The sequence below is a fragment of the Phaethon aethereus genome, assembly GCF_964289735.1.
Source record: "Phaethon aethereus genome assembly, chromosome: 1".
NCBI lineage: Eukaryota > Metazoa > Chordata > Aves > Phaethontiformes > Phaethontidae > Phaethon > Phaethon aethereus.
The window spans coordinates 204,616,787-204,642,034 of record NC_138575.1 but is presented as its reverse complement, the minus strand read 5'-3'; the positions used below and the strand labels follow the sequence as shown (position 1 = coordinate 204,642,034).

Sequence of the window (25,248 nt, the reverse complement as noted above, 5' to 3'; positions counted from 1 at the left end):
GATATTCTGTCTAAATAATGATAAATACTAACTATTTCATTTGAATGTTTGATTTTTTTAAAGAGTAAAGAGCAATTTCCTCAGTATATATCATGCTTGTTTAGCATGCCAGGTCATAACATATGTTTTGAGGAAGGAAAAGTAGTTTCATTGTTTGCTTATCCAGGAAAATCTTTAACATTCATTGTCATACTCTAAATGTTAAAATGTGAATTCTGCCAAATCAATAATACACACACACAGAAGGCGCACACGGAAACATTACAGGTACACAGATGTTATTGTTTTATGTATATATAAAAATATATATATTTTAAGAACTGTGAGGATGTTGGACATACTCCAAAGATCTTTCTTTAATTTCTGAAGTTAGCTAAAATTACAGCTTCTGTCCCTGCACTTCGACACTACAAATAAATGTTGCGAGTTGAAGTTTCGGCACTATTCTGCTGCACTGCATTCATAGTGACCTTTTGTTGGTGGATTAAGTGCCTATTGCACATGCAATCCGGCCAAATACTCATCTGAATAGAAGCTTGGGTGCACCCAATTCTAGCACTGATACTCGTGAAACTTTGCATGGCTTGCTTCCAATGCTGCCTATTTTATCCCTCTCTCTGCCTTCCTACATTCCTCTCTTCAGACTCGCACTGTACTTTTCATATGGCTGAGAAGGGAACTCGGAGATCTGCCTAGTCAGTCCTAGCTCACGTGTGGTCTGTGCTGTTTCCCCACTGGGGCAAGCAGCTCCTCACCCCCTTTTAGACTTGGCAGGGGAACAGGTTTTGCAGAGAACACAATAGTGCTGCTGTTGTCCACTGCAGCCTCTCTGGGGCTTGGAAATGAAAATGTGCTTTTCTTCCACTCTTGTTCTTCCTCAGGCTTTGTAGAGCAAGCTCCCACCAACAGCCAGGCAGGCCAGAAACCAGAGTCAGGTCACCCAGCAATGACCCAAGGCTGCTGTTGTGAACTTAAATAAAACTGGCAGTAGCAAACAGAAGCACTGTAGAGAAGTACACTTTGGAATCATCTGCCCACCTTGTGGTCTTAAATCATTAAGATAAACAGTCCCCTGCATCTCTCCCGTCCCCATAGAGATGTAGTTCTAATGCATTACAGGAACAGCCTGTTCTCTACCAGCACAGCATCCCTGCCTCAGCCAAGGGCTCGTCCAGCCTTCTTCTGGACTGGCAATGCATTATAATCCAACTTGTTCACTGCACTGGCCCAGTGGTAATGCAGGTGGCCCACTGCCCAGAACTGGTTGCTGTTTTCTTGCCCATTTGACTTTTTGATTCCCCATGTTTCAGGGAGAAGTGTTCTTTGATGACCTCTGATTATTGTAAGTAGTTGATAGGTTTGGCCAGTGGTCGCAGAGAACCTGAGCTCCTGCTGCCTGCCACACAATGAGATGCTCATCTGCCTTCTGTAACAGATGCGTCAAATCCTAGGCAGGAATGGTCATGTCTTCCCTGTTTTACTGGGCAGCATATCACCTGGGAAAGCTTGAAGACCTCTGTTGGGCTTGGAGGTTTTGGGAAGGGTGTGGTGTGAATGGTGTACTTTGTGCAGAGTCACTCATCTGCAAATGCTGGAGCTTCTTTCTATGACAGAAACTCATTGGCTTGAAGTTTGCCAAATCTGGTAGCCCAACAGAGGCAAGGCTGCCACAGCTCCATGTTGCCAGATGCAGTCAGTAGTGAGGCGGCCTATTGCACATATTCCCAACAGATCCACAGATGCTGTATGCTGTATATATACACATGCACACACATATGTGTATGTGGCTTTGGCACATGGTGGGTTGGTGTTGTCCATTGACAAGACAGCTGGAACTGGCTGTGACTGAAGGGCAGTCCATGACCTTCTCCTACACAGGTCACCCATGTAGCCCCACTGCTACTAAAACTCTGCCAGTTATGCCCAGTGTACCATTTTCTTTCAGTCTTGGGAATTCGGGATCTTTCCAATTAGGTGCCATGTTTAGGCAGAAGCATTTTCCAGTCTTGCTCAGATTTCCCCAGCCTTTCACTGCCCTCCGGTGGACAGTGCTGCTTGGCAGCTTCGTCTAGCATGGCACATAAGGCAGCTTTAAGGAGCTTCCTTTCCTTCAATGCTGTATCCATCAGCAGATAAAAAAGAGAACAACATACCCACTAGCATCAATATATTGATTCAAATGAGTTGTAGCATGTGAGTAGCAGCATTCCAGGATTTGAACATTGACAATCCCTAAACATCTTTGATTCCTACAAAACCAGGGAGCTTTCCTTTTGAACCCAGACACATTCCGGGGTGTAAGAGCTGAAGAGCTGAAAGCAAAGATGCTCAAATGGACTTTGAGAAATCTCAGACAGGTGTTAGGGTGGGGGTTTGACCTGTTGATAATTGTTTTTTCATTCCTGGGGTCGTTCAGAAGAACTGCTGAGTTCTGTTTCAATTCTAAGTATGTTTTAGCTGGGATCAGGAACAAGACTTCACCGGTGGAAGGCTTGTCTGTATTTCTTTCTAAACCAGAACAGTCTAGTTTGGAGGGACAGTAATATCCCTGACAGTAACACAGAATGACTCAGAAGGGCTAGTGGAAGTGAAACCTTCTTGGGAGGGAGTTTAGAGAGCTGGTTCTTTAATGTAGTGCAAACAAACGCTCATAAAAAACACTGCTTCTTCCGTCTGCATGCCTCTCCCCCCTCTTTCTGTTCTCCTGTCTCCTTGCCACCGATACACTCAGTCCCTTTGGTGAGGCAATGGCCAGTGCAAGAGATTGGGATCTGCGTGGTGGTTCCTCCATCAGTAGCTGTCCCTTTAGAGTCACGCCTCGCGGGCCCTGCTCGGGCGGCTCTGTGGCTCTGGCCCCTGCTCAGGCATGTTTTTCTCTTTCCTCCTCCTCCAACTTCATCATTTTTTCTTTTGTACTGGTGCTTTCTGTCCTTTCTTAAAGGAATCTTTTTTTCAGAGGTGCTACAAACCCACCTGATTGTCTGAGAGGTACCACCAGTTTGGCTGATGTGCTCAGCTGTGGCCTGCGCTGGATCAGGTAGAGCTGTTGTGAACCGGTTGTGTCCAGTGTGGCTGTGACCTTCCCACAGAGCTCACCCCTACAGCCCCCTCCCAACCTGCCAATTGTACTTAATACACAGATATATGAAATTTTACAAATTACATGACTTCCCTGTGCCGTGGGAGAGATGGTGCCGTGAGGGAGAGAAGTTGGGTAGGCTGGTGTTGTGGTTTCTTTCACAAGCTCCTCATTCTGCGGGAGAAATGGTGCAATCTTGGAGGAAGGTTGGGTGGGTCAGTGTGGTGGTTCCTGCCATGCTTTTGAGGTGAAAGACCATGGGACCTACTTCCAGTTACAAAGCCTAAGACAAGCCTTTGCACCAGAAGTAGGGGTGCAGGGAAGCTGTCACTTTTTTGGAATGAAAGTTGTCTCTAATCTACACCATGCATCCCATGGTCATGGGGAGATTGGGTGGTGTGATACTGTACTCGGTGATACACAGTCTCATATTTATTTGCCTGAGAGGATGGGTAAGTGGATAATGATTCCTGTTCTGCAAACACATCACACACAGATCACAGCTTCAGCCCCACCAGTCTAGTTTAGACCAGTCCTATACCAGTAACCCCATAGGAATAGGTCACTCATTCTGACTGGTTGACATACTGGATGTATGGGTGACAGCTTAGTTTCTATGTGTTACAGTTCTTGGGCTTAAGCTTCCATGTGGTGGGTGCCGCCAAAGAGCTATCATTTTAACTATTTATTGACTTTTATATTAGATCATTGATATAAGCTGGCAATGGCTCTGCTAATCACGTGGCCTGAGGCCAAATCTCTTTGAAGTCCTCCATCCCTGAGGCCAATTAGTAGTTGCCACCACAGTTTCTAGAACACTCCAGCCTCCCACCCAAGTAATTCACAAGAAAAGAAACATTACCTGTGTTACCAGCTCATACTGTATTAAGGTAGTCAGTTCAAGCTTGGCAGATATAATCACAGCTTATTTGTCTGGGAAATTCTTCCAGGCGGGCTAAACTCGGTGGCATCTGCTATACATGGAAGTTCTTAATTTAATTTTTGAAAACAGTGCAGGGAGATTTATCTGCCCATCCTGAATTAGCTCAGCAATTACATTTATGTATCAGTGTCTTCTTTTTGAGGCCTGCAACGGTATAAAGCATGAGGAGAGTTGCAGGCACTGGATAGGACAGAGACAGTAGGAAGACCATTAGAAATAATACTCCTCTTAAGAAATTATCAGAGAATGTGTCTGGAGCAAAGTGGGAATCTGGGAAATACAGATGAGCATGATGGCGGGCAATGAATTGTAGGGTTCCTTCAGAGCACAAAGCTCAAAGAGCGTTCTTTATTAGTGGAAATCTATATCATTTCACGCATTTCCCAAACAGAAAAGAAATGCAGGAGATGGATTTCATCAGAGCAAAGAATACACAGAATCCTAGAAGGAGTCATTCCAAATGACAAATGGAAGAGTGAGGTGTAAGACTGATAAACAACAAAAAGGAAGGCATGAGAACACATACTGCACTTTTTTTACAGAGTAGAATAAATTGCCATTTGGGGTTTGGTTCTTAATTTCACCTAAAGGCAATCTTAATCCCACCTAAAGACAGATTCTTATGTAGTTTAGGCATTAACTCTGAAATGTCAATGTTCATGAATTCAGTTCAGTATTTTAGTGGAGCAGGTTGCATGTTCCTGTATTTTCCTGACACTTTACTGAGTCAGATGTGCTTCTGTAACTGTGGCTATCTAAGATGCCATCTTTGATGTTTAAGGCAGCAAGTTTTGCAGAGATAGATACCATCTATTACATTTGGAGTAAATTGATGTTTGGAAGGGAAATACAATTCTTGTTGTACGTCTGATCTAGACATAGCAAACATCAAGCTGGGAGTGATTGCTCTGAATATAACATAACATTACTTAACATTTTGAGGGAGGAAATAGTTGGCAAAGAGGAGCGAGAGAATGATGTGCTTGTAGATCAGATAGATACTGTTTACTTGTGTGGAACAGGGACAGCTTAACAGTTGGTGAGATGTGAGGAAAAGTATAAAAATATTTAATGGTTATAAAACATTTATTGAGTAAATACTCAGTCCTTGGTTTTTAATATTGTGAAAAATTATGACTTTTACTTCCCAGGCTTGTCTTTGAAGTTATGTTATAGGTTCCTCTGGAAGATCAGGTCTGAGGAGTTAGGAGAAGTTTTCCTTGTCCCGCTGGGTGTTTCTGTTCTTCACTGACTGCCTCTGTGAGTTCATTCTGCTGTGGAGTAGTTTCACTTGCATCATCTCCACAGAGACATTTTAACATCTCATGAACAAAGTGGATCTGCATGTAGATATTTAGTTAGTTAGTTAGTTAGTTAGTTAGTTAGCTATCTATAAGTCCATCCATGGATTCTGATTGACCCAGTTGTGCAGCTTTTTTTTTCCCCCAATGTTTATACTGATGCTTTACCATGCACATAACTATCTCAACAACATAAGGAACACCCTCATCAAACAAGGGCATCCTCTAAGAGGTCAAAGCGACCACATTACCACACAGAGACTTAGAACACTATAAGTATACCCTTACCAACCATTTATTTGTTGAAATCTATACAGGAAATCATTAATAATACTATAAACTGAAAGAGGCTTACAACCCCTAACCATGTTTTCCTAGAATATTCCTTTCTCCTTCACCTGTGAAGAGCTCCAGTTGTTCCAGACACAGTATCAGAAATAAACTTCCAGCGACAAGTAACAAATGCAAAAAGGTGATGCTAAGCAATAAACACAAAACTTGTCAACACATTTCCCTTTACTCAGGGTTTTTTTCAGCATCTTGCCAGGTGACTATTCTCCCTGCACTTCTTTGCTATCCCATCTGGCATAGTGAGATGAGCCCCAGCATAACGTGGAGCTGTTAACCACAGTGAGCACAGAGGTGAACCCTAGCACCTGGGTGTGAGATCAAGAAGTTGAACCAGGGCAGATGGAACACCCCATTGCTCCTGTTGGTACTGGCGAGGATTTCTGTGGACCACAAGGTTAGCAGGCCTGTTGTCCTGCAGGTTTCCTGTCCTACCCAATTGCCTTTGGTGTTTGAGGAGATATGAGCACTCTTGGAAACTTTCAGAAGGGAAGGCTGACACCAGGAGTGGTGTTAAAATCTTGGCCTCAACCTGCCGTTCCTGCTGCCCCTGCTTCGGCTCTCCCAGCCAGCAGTGGGAACATTAGCTTCAGCAAGAGTTGGAGTGACTCACTAATTAACACCACAGGAGGAAGTGTAAAACCCATCAAATACTATGAACTGCAAAAAGTAAGAAGGACAGTAGATTTGTTCTCATACCACTTACAAGATTTTAGGGCAGACTGATCATTTCAACGGAGTGCTGTTCTACTACTTGGATACTAAATTTATACACATGCATCAAAGAAGTCTGTGGAAGAAACATTACCAGAATGTTGTGGTGTAAGAAATATCCTTTCCACCATCAGGTGAAACCTCCCTGGCTTGATGACATCTTAAAGGAAGGAGAGTCATTGCTCATTAGTAGGGCATATCCCACCTCCAGTACTGCTCTATCAAAAGAAGAGATAGCTGGCAGCATCTTCCAACGGCTCATCTATTGAAAGTATCTCTGTGATAAAATGAGCAGCTGTATCAGTCTCCAGATCAATAGCCTAGGCAATTAAAACAGGCATGGATGGCATTTTGCTTCCAGACTGGTCCCTTTTAGGTTCTTAGACAGCAGAAAGCATAGTTTCTAAGTCTCAGGTTGACTTGGATTAAAAATCAATTACTTTTGTCCGTGCTTCTTTAAACTTCCATGTAATCATGTGTTCACATTCTTCAGGAGCACTGTGATCTATGTAACCCCTGATGATCTACCCACTTACCAAAGGTTGAGAAAAATCCAAGCCAAGTCAAAAATGTGAAAAGAAATGAGGAATTTTTAGATTGCAAAGTCTTGGGTTTATGGCTTAGTGCAGTCATCTAGATAATAATGCAGTAGATTTGGAGATTTAGGTTTGTTTGGGGTTTTTATTATTTCCCAGAATTTAGGTTTAATTCACCCTTCCTGAGAAGAGCAGATTCAAGCTGCCAATGCCCAGGTGGTGGAAACTGTTTGAAGGAAAGTCAGGTTCATGTTGCTGCTTTAACCTTCTGTTTTAACCATTCCAGCTCCTCAAAGCATACTCATTTTTGATCGCTTTTTCTGACTTCTGGTCAGATATCTTTGTGATGGACTGCGTGCTGTCAGGACCTCTGTACTCACTGGTAAACTAACAAAAACTGAATGACTTGGAGATAAAATTCACCCACCTTGTGCACTCCACAGCAGATATGAGAAATTCAGGTTCCCTAGGTAGCATTTCACATATGACGCTCAAAAGTTCCAAATGAAGGTGTGAGGTTGTGCTTTGGATATATGTGAATTTATATACCATTGTCTTTCTACAATGACAAGCTTAGCTAGATAGACCAGACTCTGGAAGCCTGAAAATATTTGCAAACATATTTAGCTCAACTGTAAACGCTGTAGGCAAATTGACTTCGCTCACCTGTTAGGAATGGAATGAGCTGTCTAACTCATTAGTGTGAGGTTCTTCCAGCCCAGATATGCAAAGGACAGGAATCTGCTGGGCATCTAAGTTAGAAAGCACATACCTGAGGCTTTGAAGACCTATGTTGTTAGCCAGGGTGGTGATCCATACAGGATCTAGCTCTTATATAATGAGTAAAGTCCACTTAAAATTTTGTCCTATTCACATTTGACAAGTATCAGAGCTACCAATACCACATACCTCATATCTCTGTTTCACATGCAAATACTTCTTGTATGTAAGTGCCACATTTGTCGGGACACTTAGAAAAGATCCCTAGGAATCACCTGTAATCATGTCCCATGTAGAACTGCAGGAACTGGACTGATTTTACTCTTCTGAAGGTTCATTTCTCTGAGCTAACATTGTTTTATTTTAATTGTTACTCAAAGGAGCAAAAAGTACAAGCTATGTTCAATTTATTTTTTACAAGAATAGCTGGTGAAAGTACAGGGGAGAAATGTGCAGGGTTCAGGGGGAAAAACACTTGAAGTCACACAGAAACACACAATCACTAGGTTCTGGGGACTGACTGGCCAGCCAAAAAGGTCCTGGAAGAGTCTGGGTTCTTAGAGCTGGTGGCACCCTGCAGCTTCAGCTTGGCATGCACAGCCAGATAGATCCCTCTGGCAGTTCTGGCTGTGCCTTTATTACAGATTCTGGGCTGCTCAGGCCAAGCCTCTGCTGGAAGCTTCTGCGGTTACTCGGCTGAGTGTCCCAGGGCCAGCCAAGCTTGCACAACCCAGCCAGACTCATTTTGGGGTTGGAGGACATGATCTCCCAAGCGGTGCATGCAAACCCCTCTTCTGACTTCACCCTGCCCTTGGTCAGATGAAGGGCCGAGATGTCCTCAGTCTCACTCATCCACGCTGTGGAGCTGCAAGATCTACCTAAGCCTATGAGGGGAGACATACTTGTCTAACACTGGTGGCCATGTAACACATCAGAATGACAAAAAGAGACTCAGGCAATGAGAATACTCATCATAACAAACTGCCCCCCAGAGTTACAAAAGAAATGTAGTTTCACGTATGCCCCCAACCAGCCACAGGCAGTTATGGTTTAGCTGCATCTGTGCCTGACATTAACAGAGGAAAACAGCAGGCTGTGTAAAAAAAAAAATGTCGCTCGTCTCCTCTCCCTGTCCTTTTCACTGTTGAAGTGCTTATTCATAGGAGTATCCACTTGCTGCTGACCTTCTGCCAGCAGCAACCTACTTCCCAGCTCACCCAGCCTACTCCACTCAGTCCTTGGGCTCTCTGCACCCAGCTCCCTCACCCCAGCCCAAGCTGCAGAAGCAGCTGCTGCAAACCTCTTTACCAGAAGCCCTAGGACTTCTGCTTATTTGTTTCGAATGCCCTTACCAGCCATCTGAGGCCTGTTAGTGTTTGTTATCCCATGTGGTTCTGAGACTTTAAAAGAAACCTGAGGAATCAATTGCTCAGCAGATTTATCATAACATGATACTTAGCTGAAGATCCCAGGGGGGCAAGGAAATCTCTCCAGCAGGCATCTCTGCTGACAGAATTTTCTATTGCCATAGGTAAGGGGACTTTCACAAAGGCCCAATACATGCAGTTTGTTCCACCGGGAAATTAAGAGTGTATTTCCCTGCCATTTCCAGTATTATGCCTTTTCTCAAGACAGTTTGCATGGTCTCTCTGGGAATATCCAGACCACTAACTCTCCTTTTCCCTTTCACCACTTGCCCAGCCCATGTTTACCACTTGGCACTTGTTCCTCTGCGTGTTCTGTCTCCGTTCCCGCTCACACTCCCCGGCCAGCCCCTGCCCAGCTCCCACGCCGCTGGACGCCTTTCAGCTCCCTGACCCCTTTTCACCTCCTGACCTGCTTCCTCCGCTCCTTCCCCGGCATTTCCTTTCTGCTCCCGCTTTTCTTTGCAAACCTCACGCTCTAACAGCCAGTCTCTCTCTCTCAGATGATTTTCCAGGCCGGCCTGGTTACACGTCCCCCGAGCCTCCCCCCTCTCCCGGCCCACCCCTCCGCTTGTTGCCCACGGAAGAGGCTGCTGTGCTGGGGGAGCCGGGCTCTGGGCACAGGCAGAGTCTCCGCCACCGCCCCCCTCCGCGGAGCCGCCGTGGCGCGGGCCCGCCCTGCCCGCTGCGGGGGAGGGCCCGACTCGCCGCGCACACGACGAGGAGCGGGCAGGGGAGGAGGGCCTCAGCGCGCACCCGCGGCGGGAGGGCCCGGGGCCGCCGGGGCGGGGGCGCGCAGCCGGGGTCCGAGGGCCGGCGGCGGGCGCAGCGCGGTGCTGAAGGGACAGCGCCCGCGGGCACCGCCCGCCCCGCCCCGCCCCGCCCGGGCAGCCCCGGGAGCCCAGCGCGGCGCCCCGGGAACGGGGCGGGGGGACCCGGCCGCCGCCCTGCCCGGCGCGGCCGGCACGGGCGCCCCGTCCTGCACCCGCGGGAGCGGCTCCCCGGGCTCCGCGCACCCCCCGCCGCCGCCCGCCTGCTGCGCCGATGCCGGGCGTTGGGGCGGTGGGAGCGCGGTGCAGGCACCGGCCGCGCAGGAGCCCCAGGAAGAGCCCCAAGGCGGAGCCGGGCCAGGCCGGGGCCGCCATGGACGCGGCCATCTGGATCTACCAGTTCCGGCTGATCGTGCTGGGCGATTCCACCGTGGGCAAGTCCTGCCTCCTGCACCGCTTCACCGAGGGCCGCTTCCCGGGGCCGCTGCACTCCGACCCCACCGTGGGGGTGGACTTCTTCTCCCGGCTGGTGGAGATCGAGCCCGGCAAGAGGGTCAAGCTGCAGCTCTGGGACACGGCGGGGCAGGAGCGGTTCAGGTACAGGACCCGGGGTTTGCCCCCGTACCCCTCCCCTCCGCCCCCCCAGACCTGCCGGCCCCCCAGCACAGGCAGCCCTGGCCCCCGCCGCCCTCCCGCACCGTACCCTCACCGTCCGACACGTCTCCTGCCCCAGGGACTTTGCCCTGCCCCCCGGCACGTCTCTGCACCCACCTGCCTGCTCTGCCCCACACAGCCTGCCACCCCACTGCCGTCCCGCCTCAGCACCGTCGCCTCTCCGTGCCCCCCACCCCGTTGCCCACTGTCCCTCTCACCCCACCGCCCTCCAGTTCCCCCTCAGGAGCCTCCTCCTTCCCCACCCTTTCCCTGAACGCTCACCGGGGAACGGCTCCCCTTCCCCTCCCGGCTCTCACCAGGGGTAACAAGTGGCCTTGCCGTGTTTCTCCTTTCCTCCCCATCTTTGCCCAGAAGCCCTGGACCTAGGGTAGCAATCCCTCCTCCACGGTTTTTTCCTTCTTTGCAGCAGGAGGCCCCTGCTTCACTCTGCATTTCTTACTTTGTCATCACCTCAGAACTCATCCACCTCTGCAGTATTTTCCTCTGCCATAACTCTCCCTCCCGTGCAATCTGGAGAGACCAGGCCACCTCCCTGCTCTTCCTCCTTCCAGCATGGCAGCACTGCGAGCACCGGTGCAGCCTTGGCAGCGTGGAAGCCATCGGGCAGCCAGCTACTGTCCCTTTCTGGTGCTTTATCTGCCTCCTGCACCTGCTCTGCACTGATGGTTGCCAGGAGCCTTCACTAATACTACTATCATTTGTACTGCAGCTAAACTAGCTCAAATCCCGCACTATTACATCCTCTCTGTTCTCTCTGTCACAAACAGGTAGCAAAAGCACCCCCTTTTCCTGCCCTGAAAGAGTCAGGGTCATTCCCCAACGTACAAACTGGTACTATCATTCACTCTTGTGGCTCTGTTGTGTCTGTAGTGCTTGCCACTTCAGGCAAGTTGTGTAGGGATTTTAGTTTGGACTTGGGGTTCAGTAGGTATGAACTCAGGTGGGTGGCTAATGCCCATCCACGTGGTACCTGACCCACATACTGGTTGTTACTGGGATACTAGCAGTAGGGTTGAAATGAGTCACCTCACTGGCCAGAATCAATTCTTTTATGTTCCCTGTCTTCTGCTGCAACAGTTGTGCAGATTCTCACACGCAGCTGGAGAGGTGGGATTTCACTGACTTCCCAGGGGACATCAATCCCTTTTTTCAATAACATGCATTACAGTGAAATAACAAAAAAACTTTCCTGGGCTTGCATGAGTCATGACTTTACATGTCTTTTTGCAGGCAGGCCTCTGAGGGGTTAGCAAAGAAATTAACAGTGATAATAGCAAGCTCTTAGCATTTTTCATCTTCCTTGTGCTTTCCAGCAAAGAACATGAAATACTTGTAAACAAGTGACTAAGAATGTATAATCTCTCTATTTTGAATTTGCTGACAAATAGGCAGGATGCCCAATGACAAGGCACTTGACTGAAAGGAATGCAAATGCAGAGAGTTTTTGCATACATTTTAAATCAAATGATAGCCATCCTTTAACCTGGGAATGCTCAGGGGATATACAATGATGAGTCATGCAGTCAAGTTGCTTTTAAATTTACAACTAGTATACATCTGTGTTTTTTCTAATACCCAGAAGATAAAAACTGAAGGAAGTAGTTTTAAACATTTGTGGGGTTTTTTCTGCTATGAGTTTCTTGTCAGTTGGTGTAGCAAACATCATAGAGTTTATTGTATAGTCTGTTTTACACTTACTCAAGTAAATTACAAATATTTTACTAAGTCATACGCTACAGGTTAAAATCTTGCACATCTTGCTCTCTGCTAATGGAGAAGACTACAGATGACAGGCAAAGATGGTCTTGGGGAAGAACTAATTATCCCAATAAGTAATCTAATTTTGTGGAATGCCAAGCAGTTTGCAGTTCTGATTCCCAATTCTGCTCTGGTTCACTTGCACTGAGACTTTAGAGGAGGTAAAACCTGGCTTTAAAGCTCCCTGGGGAGTTCCCTACGTGCAGGGCAAACTACTGGCTGCATAATAACCCCCTTCTTTTGGTCCCAGGCATTAGGGACATTCCCAGGGGAAAAGTAAGGTGTGACACACCTGCCATCATGCTCGCTTGAAAGACAGCTCTTATTTGCTTGCTGAAATTGTTTTGGAAAAATTCTTGCATGTGTCTAGTTCATTGATGCTGCTGTATTTGAACTGGATTTCATGCATGGTCTTAGAAATCATCTTTAATATGCAGTGTTTGCATTACTTCTCAAATAAAGGAATTCTCACCACTTCCACAAGAAGGGTGAGCAAGCTGCAAACAAACACTGCTGCTGGACCGTTTACTTATTTTGAGCTCAGGCAGGGCAGTTACTGACTATATTTTCTTTGACATCAGTAAGGCTTCACAAAGCAGAATCTCCCATGGTGCTAGGTGCCATACGGACAACAACAACAACATAATCAATAACTTTAACACCTTACTAGAACAAGAACCTATAGACTTGCCTAGTATAGACTCAGTAATGCAGATAAAGGTGAATGAGGGGGACACCCTAGGTCTCTCTCTGTCTTGAGATTAGTTGCCATTTAGAGCAATCTGCTGCTTTGGCTGTGTTTCATATCATCTACTTTGCTGTGCTGTGATTTTTTTGTTTGTTTAATCTTCTTGTATTTAAATCCAACAATATATTTAAAACATGAAAGTGCCAAGGCTATAAAGTGCTCGGCAGTGGTGCTAAGACTCAGAATTCATTTTAAGAACGTAGGGGCAAAATATTGTGGGGATGCCTGAATTACATTATCCCACTTTTTAGTAGACTATGATGTTATATGCATTCTGTTTCTAACACATGGCTTGAAAATAAAACACTATCCTTATTCTTCTTTTCGAGTAAGCTATACATGTTTTCAAAATTAATACCATTAAAATGTAGTCTTAAATCATAGTACAAAAATAAGTCTTCAAAATTAGATAAAGCTTTTAGTGAAAGTTTGGTTCATCTAGTAAAGATCAGTAAGATCATAACAAGAAAGAAACACTGTGACTGATTTAAAGTCACTGTAAAGCCATAGTCTAATGTGATGAATACATCTTCTGATTCATTTTCAGAAACAATTATTTGGTGGCCATCATCTTACCAAGGCTTTTCTTGAGAGTATTAATTAGGGTCTTACATCTTGAACCCAATATTTAGATTAAGCTAAGAGAACGACTTCTGTTTCTAGACAGTGTTTTCCCCTTCCATAATGGTAGTTTAGGCAGAATTAATTAGTGGAACTAACAGATACTCTACATGGGAAGTCATAATTTACAAAAGAATTTAGGATCTGCATTTAACAAATATTCTCAATTAAAACTAAAGACTTCAAAGTTATCCTTTGGAAAAACATCCTAATGTATCATTATAGTACATCACAACATACAACTTCTTGAGGAGCAGTCTCACCTCCAGCAATTTCAAATACAGAACCACCTGGAGGAACATTGCAGCATTCAATATCAGTGTTGTGGTTCCCTCAATACTTAGTGCAGCCGTACCTTTTTAGCATGTTCTAATAGGGAAAAACTTATTTTCTCCAACTCTTTATCTGTATTTACCTTTCTTTTATTATGAATGCCAAGCATTATATGAAATGAGAAAAAATACTATTCATACAAGTATTCTTGCTTAAAATAAAAACTTAGGATGGTCTTGAGAATGCTAGTACGGTCCATATTTAACAACAGCATAGATAAGGAGCTTTGTAGTCTCTGTTTTATTTATATGGAGTGGGGGAGAAAACAAGAATTACCTTTTCAATAATGCTTACATCATTTTTTGTAAGTCTGAGGCAAAGATGGCATTTATTGGCATATGTAGTGTGGAATGAGCGGAGGCTGTAGCACGCCCATCATGAGTGGCTGGCATGACATGCACACTCCAGCCTGAAATAGGAGGAGCTGCATAGCCACGCAGGCCTCCGGTCACCAAGGGGTTACAGTCACCTCTATTAAGTAGGAGGATTTTTTCCTTTCATTTAGTGTAGCCAAAGGAAGCAGGAAGACTCCCTCCTGAAATATCAGCTTGCACCTTGAACAAAGACCCAGGCAGGCACATTGGTTTGGGCACTTCCATTAGCTAGCGCTTTGAGAAGGGTTCAGAGTCTTCTGTGAAAGAGAAGCTGAGAGAGGAGGCAGCAAGGAAGCACTGGCACAAAGGGATAGAAGCAAAACAAAGTCTTTTAGGTAGAGAGATAAGACAGGTGAAGAAAGACAGATGCAGGGATGGATTTAAGGGTTCAGTCCCCTTTCATTCAGAGTCACAGGCACATGTTCCAGATTCGAAATCTGAATGAAGTTCTGCTTCCCGGTTCCAACCAGAACATCCTCTGAATGGTTTCCTGGAAGGAGATGGCAGGCTTCATTGCTGTCTCCCCAATTTTAGAAGAAAGGCTGCCCTTTGACCATAACTTTTTCACCCTAATCCCACCCTGTCCCTAATGTAAGGCTTTCCCTCTACCAACGGAAGTGCTCCCCTCTCCCTCCTTCCCCGCAGAAAATTAATTATGGTGCTGCAAGTAACACATTCCTTTCCATAATGCTAGATTAATGACATTAATTAGCTGAACCAAAGTTTACAGAAGAAGCCATCATTTGAACAAGAATTTAGGATCTGCATGGGGATAATTTGAGAAATGGAAATTTGAACATCCTTTATGAATAAGTTGGACTACATCAGACCTGACCTGTCACCAGTTCATCATCCTGACTTGAAAAGCTTGCAGGACCCTAGGGGTTTTTTCCTTCTGTTCAAAAAGTGACAATAAGGTAGTTAAAAATGTCATTTTGCTTTTAGAGTCTGATCTTGCAGCACTTACCAAAGTGTGTATAATCATGTAAGTGGATTCCCTGCTTGTGAAAGAACACAAGAAAGGCCAGTCTGATTTTGTCTATGGTCCATACTCAGATACCTTGTCTCTGATAGAGTCTTTGAATTCTGCTGAGTACTCTGCTATCCTCTACTTTCAACTTGAGGTACTTCTGCAGACTGGCATGGTTTGTCTATTTGCTAAAGCTCACTCAGTCTCTTGCTCAGGACTTGTTCCATCTTCCATGGAATACAGATAAACTCTTTGCATTCATAACATCTTTCCCAAGTCTACAAGCTGTTGCACGAGAGCCTTTTACTGTCAGCCCTCCTTACCTTTTGTTGGCTACCATGTACTCTCATCATCAAGCTTTTTCTGTGAAGACATATGCAGTACATTGTCATGGCTTGCAAAGTCTATAAAGCTATACATCTTCTGAGCAAAACCTCTCGAGAGGCTTCTGTACCATGGGCTCTGTGAACACTGACCTGTGCCTTGTGAAGTAGCACACGAGGAATCTGTGTGAAAAAGATAGGCACCTCCACTGTGCTAAAAGAAAGTTCCTCTGCATCTTCTGAGGAGCTTGAACCCCTCTGAGGGCGTTAACGTGCATGTTGATGTGCCCTTGGGAAGCCCTCCCAAGGAGAGCCCTTCCAGGCACTCACCTGGAGCAATGGTTTGTTTCCAGCCCAGAGGGAGGGCAAGGCTGTCCCCGCTGAGCGGCTCGCTGCCTGCGCAGAGGCAGGGCGCTTGGCTCCCCGGGGAACCGTGGTTAGATATGCAGCTGAGTGCAGCACAACCTTAGATGTTGGTGTTGCAGTTCTGCCTATGCCTTGCTGAAGGCACTTAGAAGTCCTATAATCTTTAGAGGTAATATTAATGAGAGGCAAAAATTGCCCTTGCACTTAGCTTTACAGAGAAAAAAACAAGCCAAAAAAAAAGCATGTGTCTAATACTTAATCTACTCTGTCATATTTAAGTCAAATACTTTGCATCTGTAAGATGTTTCAGAACCTGTTGAACAACCTACCACACTCACATGCCCAGGCATTTTTCCCAGTTGATAGCCTAAACCTTCTGCTTCAAAATTTTGTTTTATTTGTCAGGAATACTTTCTTTTGAAACATAACTGCAAATAATAACTCACCTTAATAGTAAAACTATTAAAATATCCGTCAACCATATTTTAACAAACATCATCCTTTTCTCAGATGTTAGACAATCACATAACATGATATCATATGTATCATATGTATCTTTAAAACATTTTATATTACTTTTTTTCTTTTGTTACTGTTTTCTAAAGCCTCTCTAATATATCAACCTTTTTTTGGTAATGAGAAAACTAATTTCAAATTATACATACCAAAAATATAGAAAAAATGACTGCTGTCTCTCCCATATATTTACCTAGTTTTGCTTAAGAAAACGTGAAACAGATCTTTATGGCACCTTTATTTAATACTTCACAAAATGTGACACCCCTCATTTATGGTCTTAAATAATTTTGCAAAACCGTGTCTCATTTTTCATATCGAGGCTACTTGAATTAACCTGAGGGTAAGATCCTGTTGTCTTCTCATACAAACTGTTCAGAGAGACACTCCATGGACTGTATTACTGGGAACATAGAAAAGATCTTTCTAAACATTAGGGCAAACAATCCCTCCCTGTTATCTAAATAAAACCATTTCAAATGCCATTTGCTGTGGCTAAATGAATTTAGATATGCCAAGAAATCTAAGCCTTATCTAGCTGTGCACTTACCTATCTGTGATATGACTGCTGCTGCTAGGTCATTATACCTCTAGGTTCAGATTGTTATAAAACACTATAAAAAATGGCATGAACTGAAAATCAGAGGGAGCTAATGTTATGGAAAGACATGTTACTCTGTACAATTCATCCTGATTCCAAAAGTTTTGAGGCTGCATCCTCTTCATAATCATAAGATAAAATGGAATTAATCCTTGGCTAAATTATGATTTCAAATAATGACTGTTAATAGAGATTGCGCATCTCTTTTCAGTTGGAGAATAGGTATATATACACTAGCTATATATTTATGCTTCGTAATAAGCGCTTGCAGACACTCCTTGGTAGGCTGTCACTTCCTTTAAAATGTCTCTTCCACCTTCTCCATCCTCCCCTATTGCTCATGATTAGAGACTTTAAATAATTTTTTAGTCCCTATATCCTTCTCTCTATATACATTCTAACACACATTGTTATTTATTCTAGAGCGTATTAAAAATCGTTTCAACCAGAGGAAGGGTTTCCTTCTTCCAAAATTCCTTCCAGTGGATGTTCTGGAACGTAGAGGGCTCAAAAGTAGAAAATATCTGTTGCCAGTCTGGGAAGTCTCATGCCAAAACAGAGTAAACGCAATAATAAAGAGCTTTTGAACCTTTGTGTGAGAGAGATGCTGGAGGTAGAAGTGTTCTTGCCAAGGCTGTAACAAGTGTGTGTTTGCTCAGCTCAGTTACTTTTGGACAGTTTTGTTTAGGGAGTTCCTTTTCTTAGTCTGTTACCTGTTGACTTCTGCAAGCACAGAGAATTATGATTATCTGTACAAACTTTTCTATCAAAGAATTTTTCTGCAAGGAATGCAAAAGGATACGCTTGTACATTGGCAAGCTTAGGCTCCAGGTATCTTGACATCTGCCTACATCTTTCAGTTTGAAATAATTGAGTAGAACAAAGTGAAGTGCGTGTTTGTGTAAAACTGAAGGACTCGGACTTTAACATCAAGAAGTATTTGAGAGAGAGATATATATTTTATGCTGTGGACATGTGCCACAGTTTCCTAATAAAGAGTAGTTTGCAGAATAACTCAGCATTCAAAATTCACACTAGAAATGTTGGCTTCAAGAAAGTTTAGAAAGTGACTTTTGAATGTAAGAAAAAAACAGACTGTAAAGAAAAAAACATTTTTGTGTGTAGAAGGTAAATTAGTAAACTCCAATTTGTTTTAAAAAAGATATTTCATAACACTTACAGTAGATAAAAACACATCGCCACATGGAGAAGTAATCAATTTACAAATAAAGTGAAAATGTATTTTAATTTTCCTTTTTCTTTTGTTTTCCTTCACAGATCAATAACACGCTCTTATTATCGCAATTCTGTGGGTGGCTTACTGGTGTTTGACATCACAAATCGACGATCTTTTGAACATGTGAAAGACTGGCTAGAAGAAGCAAAAATGCATGTGCAGCCCTTTCAGATTGTGTTCCTGTTAGTAGGACATAAATGTGACTTAGTGTCACAGCGTGAGGTTACAAGAGAAGAAGCTGAAAAACTGTCATCGGACTGTGGTATGAAATATATAGAAACTTCAGCAAAAGATGCCACGAATGTTGAAGAGTCCTTTACAATTCTTACACGAGACATCTATGAACTTGTAAAAAAAGGAGAAATCTCAATACAGGATGGATGGGAAGGTGTCAAAAGCGGCTTTGTTCCAAATGTTGTACATTCATCAGAAGAAGCTGTGAAGCCCAGAAGACAGTGCATCTGCTGAATTTCTAGCATGCCAAAGAACACATCGGGTGTTCAGAAGATGATGCCAACTAAATAACAGAATAATAATTTTGAAACAATATTAGATCATGACATAGCTGAACAGCTGAAATGGTAATTTGGTTTTGTATGCTTCTGTCTAGGTCATAACTTCATAAAACTTTAAGTGCTTTTTTTCTTCTCCAAGTACAATAACTTTGTGTGGTCTTCAGGAAAAGAAATTACATATTGCTAAAGGAAAAACTAATCCTATAGCAAGACATTCAGAAAGCGCAATAATCATCGTGACAACATCCTCTCTTGGGCTTTGTATTTTGAATACTGTTTAAAATCAAGGCTGGCTAGGTGAGGATCAGATGAGCTCATTCCTTTTGTTCATCCTGCCTTAGTTTTGGATGAGAAAATATTATACCTTATACTTTTTTAATGTGATTCTTTAGTCAAGTGCAGGGTTGCTAATGACCATTAAAGTTTAGAATGCTGTAGAATTTAATAATAAAGATAACTCTAAAAGAAAGCAAGCTGAAAGATTGCTCCAATAGCAAACACTTTTGATATGACTATGAATACAAGCCTTACTAAAGAAAAAGAATGTTTTAGAAAAGATGATTTATTTGTATACGAAAATAGGGAATAGAAGCAATGATATTTATTATTAAATATTTTCTGAATTGCCAATGAAACTAAATGTAACATCACATATGATCCAGCTTTTATTTGACTTGTATACAGAACAGATTTCCCAGCCACTGGAGTTACATTTCTGTGGGCAGATCCTCTGCTGGCTAATTACCATAGCCACACAGATGCCTAGGGAATTATGTTAATTTACACAAACAAATTCCATATTAGCTTTAAAAAATAAATCTACTTCTAACTAGAAGTAAAAATAAGTTGAAAAGTGCTGCAACCCATGGGGACCCAGGCCTTAAATTTGAATAGATAGATCAAGGATTGTTTTATTCTCAGCCAGCAAATGTTAAACTGTTGTCTAAAAAATGAAGGTTTTAAACCAAAAACTATTATTAATAGAGTGTTTGTAGAGGGGAGAATTTCTAAAATAATGCTTGGCTACAGAGAGCAAAGTTGGAGAACCCCTATTCTAAGAAAGCAACACATAATAGCTTTTAATAACAATAATAATAATAGGAGAAATCTGTGATCATGTAGCATTTTACTGAGCTTGAGGTCATCTTCCTACTCCTCTGAATATGACAGTAGCTTTATGCAAACTATGCCCTATAAGTCTAGCACTTAAATACCAAATAAGTCTATTTCTCTTTTACTATAGCAGTATAACAAGATGACTTGATCTCCAGAGTTGATAAGCATTTACAATTTACCTGGGCATACTCATAACCACTGAACATCAAGCCAGTTACCTTCATGTAAAGGTGTGTTATCTTGTTACAATCCTCCATTTTCAAAACTAGGCAGCAAGTCTATCTATCTCTCTCATCTATTTTTTTTTCTTCAACAAACATATAATTGGTTTTTCCTCAGGTTACTTCTAGGTCCTTTTACAATCTTTTTGTAATGATTCCATAGTATGGAGACAGGTTGTTTGGTTCCAGTTATTTTATTCATTTAGGGGCACTAAAATTATTGACTTCAAAGGGAACTGAAAGATTTATTTTTTCAATAGCCTGAGGCTCACTTGCACTGAGGCACAGTTACACTGTCATAGAAGGATACAGAGGCCTTAAGAGAAACAGGAATCAGCCTTAATTCATTAGCAATTAAAACAGTTAGTTAATTCTAGACTCAGCATGCCACAAAGTAATTGCTGTGCACCTGATTCTCTATTAAACTAAATATAGTAGGCGTCTACATCAAATCAATTTTGATTTGAGGGCATTTTAGGCCCTCTGTACAAGGTAAATGTGACTACACACGCCGAAAGGTCGTGCAGAATCAGGCTGTGTGCATTGGACGCTGATTCCCCTCTGATACTAGGCCCATGTTGTGTATCTCAGAAGATCTTCTCTTAGTTGTTCTAAGAGGACAGAGTGGGCCAACGAATAAATCGGTGGCTGGGGAGTCAACAGACCAAAAGTCTACCACTGGTTCACTGTGTGTTTCTGAGCAAGGCATTTATTTTTTCTGTGCCTCACCTTCTGTATCTCAGAAATAGAGATGATTGTTCTTCCTTGAATTCACAAAGACTGCTGAGACCCAGTCTGACTGTATGATCTTCAGTCTGGACTCTTTTCTCTGTGTGCTACCTGTTGTAGAGTGTTTAACACCATGGGATGTGGATACTGGTTTCTTCTGCCGTACCAAAAAAAAAAAAAAATTAAAAATATGAAAACAGCTTTAAAGTACCAGGTATTGCCATTACTATGACTCTACATTTCATTACATATTTCATTACTTTTAGGTTAAAATCTTTTATCTTAAACTTTTCTTCCTGAATACTCTGGAGCCAATAAGCTTTTCATTCTGTATGAAAAAAATAGGGTGTGTTGGGGGGGGAAGGGGTGGGGAATGGAGGGGAGGTATGCACAGAGAAATAAACAATCATCAGAACAGAGCCTTAATGATCTCTGTTGTCAATGTTGTACCTGTAGTGTCACATTTATTACACTGGGAATAGAGCTTTTAACCAGATTCAACTGTGTAAGGAACTGGTATTGTCAATGCAACTAGAAGACAAGTTCACTGCATTTTAAAGTACTGTGCACATAGTTGTCTTATTTGTATTTCCTAAAAATGTAGATTAACATGTACATTCAAACATTGTCTATCTTGATGATATATTAAACCAGTACTTGTACCTTCTCACTACACACTTGCAGTTAATAGAAATTTCTGATAAATAGATGATTTGCTGAAATACATCATTTTGTTTTCAGGTGCTTTGCAGTACAGTCTATAAGTAACAGCTTGAGCAGGCTGTAAAATGGATTATAGGTCAGTGCATGTTTATTCTTTTTTTCCCCCCCAAGGAAGGGCAAATATTGATACCAGAATGAAATTTCCAGAAATTACAGAAATTAGAGAAATCTCATTTGGCAGACAAATGAATAAGAAATTATTTATTAAGAAAACATCACAGCTTTGCAAATTAAAGTTTGGTAAATCCCAGTTAGGAAAAGGAAAAACCTGTTGAAAAAGTAAACAGTTCGTATTTGGATTCATTGGCCTGTCAAATGAATGGATAGAAAGTATTGGTTTGGACTCCTAAAATGTTTAAACTTCCATTGCTTTTATTTTAAGTTTGATAAAGAAGAATAAATATCTTCTTCTACTCATTTAAATATTTTACACATGAATTCTTCAGATATTTTGGCTTGCTTATAATTGCAGCTGGCCCGTGTAAGAAGCAGAACCTAGCTGCACACCTAAGGAAAAAATTTTGAGGTAGCATATGTTCATATTATTCATTTATGCCTTTGGTATGGACTAGACTTATTTAGCCATCCAACTGCAAGCCGGTGACTGTCCTGTGGTCACAGAAAATAACACAGGCTTGACCGAGCACCCAAGTACACTGCCACTGCTCTGTGCTGGGATCCCTTCCGCCACAGCCAAACTGCTACTGGTGACCAAGCTGCCTAACTTAAACCAAAGACAGATGGATGCACAGTGCTCACAGATATTTCAGTCTCAGTGTTTCAGGTCCTCTATAGAATACATGCTTCATTGCCCTCTTTCTACATAATTAACATCCCGGCAGAGCGCTCTCCCCCAGCTGCAGACCCCAGCACATGATATCAGCTCCACCAAGACCTCCCTTTGCCTTTCACCCAGAGCTGGCACAGCAATCTCAGCAGCCTCTCTTCAGCCTTGGAGAGAAAGAAGGAGGGCTGAGGGTTTATTCTCTACATGGGCATGGAACCACACCCTAAACATGCTGGACTTCTTAAGAAATTAAATATAAAAACACAGTTGTCAATAGCAAACATTTGCATTGCTCATTTCTCAGAGTCCAAAGACAATCTTTTAAATAAGTGAGTGAAATGAAAATGCTAAAAGAGGAATTGGTACAATATAAATATCTAAAAAGCCTAATGGATAGGATTGCACAACAAACTAAACAGACTCTAAAAAAAAATGAAGTCCAAGCATTCAGGTCCTTTGCTCTAGTCCTTAACTGTATGCGGTAGCACCTACGATGCCTAGGAGTCTTAAGGATGGTAATGGTATCAATGAATGTGTTTAAAACTAGAAGAATTCAAGCAAAAATTCATCTGCCTGATCCTCAGAGAAAAAAAATGACAGTATCTCATGAATGCATATGTACTTACTTCCCAGCTCACTTCTAGTACTAATTCAGTGTGTAGATTTAGTGCTACATTCCATGAGGCCATCCTCTGAAAGCTGACTACCTACATATGCTGTCATTTTACTTAGCAACATTTTCTCCTCTGTGAAGTGAAAACAGCTGTGGAAAAGCTGAATTTTACTTTCGAGCATGGAAGAATTGTTTATCGCATTTCAATGAATGTGTAAATCTAAAGAAAATAATGCGATTGAAGACATGCCAGTTGAGCATAATATAAAAACAATGAGGTTGTACAGGTTCCTGAAGACAATTTGCCTTGCATAATACTTAATTAGAGGGAGTGTAGCATACGTGTGAAGAAAAATAAGTTGGTTCTGCGAACCCAAAAATATTTTGCTAAGCAGCCCTCTCTAGCGTGGAAGAGCCAGCTCTAGAGGCGCAGGACTCCACAGAGCAATCGTTTTTCTTCACGGAGTTGCTTCTCCCACAAGCAGCCAGTGGAACAGCAAACACACGGCTAAAACACATCCAGGAAAAGAACTTGATAGCACAAATCCCCCAAAATATAATATACACACGGTGGGCTTTTTACCCCGGGAGAGACAGGGAACAGTTGTTTGGCAGCAAACTCCACCACAGCACTTGCATGGCATCTCCTCCCATGACGGCCCATCGCCCACAGAGGCCAGACAGGAATGGGGCGTAGCAGGCTCTTTATGTAGGGGTGGGTAAATCTTCACTTAAACTGAAAATCCAAAATCCCAATCCCGAGGTGCTAGAACGGATCACTATCTTTGGACGTATTTCATTCACTCATTTCTCGGAGAAAGTCACATTTTAGGCTAGGCCTGAGCTGCTCGGGGTTGGACACTCAGTGTGTAATCTGCTGAGAGACCACTACTCCATGGGAGCAGTGCTGTGAACCGGCTGACACCAACCTTCAGCAGCCTCACGGGCTACAAGGGCAAAGTAAGAATAACCCTGATTACCTTCACTGGCTACTAAAGGCCCACCTTGCAGCTAAAGAGCTTCTACAGAAACATAAGAGTAGAAGTAACAAAAAAATTCCATGCATCATAAATAAAATCAGTGCTTAGGTAACCAAGCTGAAGTTCCAGCTATAGTTCAATTACGGCGATTCCTCGGTGCCGTGGCTTCAAATCTGCTTGTGTGGGGATTGATTTTTCCTGCTCCGTGAAAACTGTGGAGGGACAAACTGAGCCTCCTGTAGCAATCAACTCAGTCACCAGGGAAATGAGTGCACAAGACAAGGATGGAAAGGAAGACGCAGATCATTTCTTCTGTCCCTGCACAGCCCCGGTGGAGCAGCGAGACTAAGCACTGCCAGAGCCCGTAAGACCCTACAGAAATTTCCATCACTGTTATGGGACTTGTTGGGATGAAGGAAAGCACCAAGGACCCGGAGTCAGCACGGAGAGGCTATCGATTCCCAACTCCAGCGGCCCCCTAAGGATCGGTTAATTCTGTGGGACAGCTGCAGGAGAGGAACGGTTGGGTATAACTCTACGCCGGCGCTACACCTACGTTGCAGGCTGCTTCCCCTTTCACCATCTCCCCTGCGTGGTTTCTTTGCAGGAAGGGACTGCCAGAAGGCATATTTGGCACCAAGGTCTGACAGTGAGTTGGGTGATAATTTAAAATGTTAGTGGTAGTTGCTAAGTACTAAGCTACTAAAACTGAGGCGAGGAATTCTGGAAAATATTTCAGTCATAATCTTAGTAATAAAAACCTTGCAGGGCTGGCACTGATCTGTAGCACTTTTGAGAATTGTCTGTTTTGGTTAAGTTTTCAATGCCAAGCAAATAGTTTAGCTATTTAGTCATAATTTATATTAATTTGCTATTTTAAAATCATTACTGCTTATTATTCGGGGAAAAAAGCCTCCTCTGTACAGATCATTTTTCTCATTTCCCTGACATATAGCCGGTGTTATACGCAATAAAAGAGCAAGCTATGCCAGGACATGAGTTTAGAAGATATAAGTCTCAATTCTGGCCAGTCTGACCATTGAAATTCACAGTAACACTGTTCATTTTATTGTGATTATTCTGTGCCCAGTTCTCTGCGGAAAACAGTGTGATTCTCAGAGAAACTTTTAAAACAAAAGAGAGACAAAGCTTGCTGAGCACCGGAAAAGAGCTGTGTATGTGAACACGTGTCAGAAAAGCAGCACGT

The 25,248-nt window shown here is 43.0% G+C and overlaps 1 protein-coding gene across 1 annotated transcript; it reads left to right on the top strand.

The window, feature by feature from the left end:
• Positions 1–10,109: 10,109 nt before the first annotated feature.
• On the top strand, positions 10,110–18,825 carry RAB39A (RAB39A, member RAS oncogene family; the record flags this gene model as incomplete). Its single annotated transcript, XM_082005784.1, has 2 exons — positions 10,110–10,432; positions 18,399–18,825. 2 exons carry the CDS (start codon positions 10,110–10,112, stop codon positions 18,823–18,825), a joined length of 750 nt encoding a protein of 249 aa, XP_081861910.1.
• Positions 18,826–25,248: the final 6,423 nt, after the last annotated feature.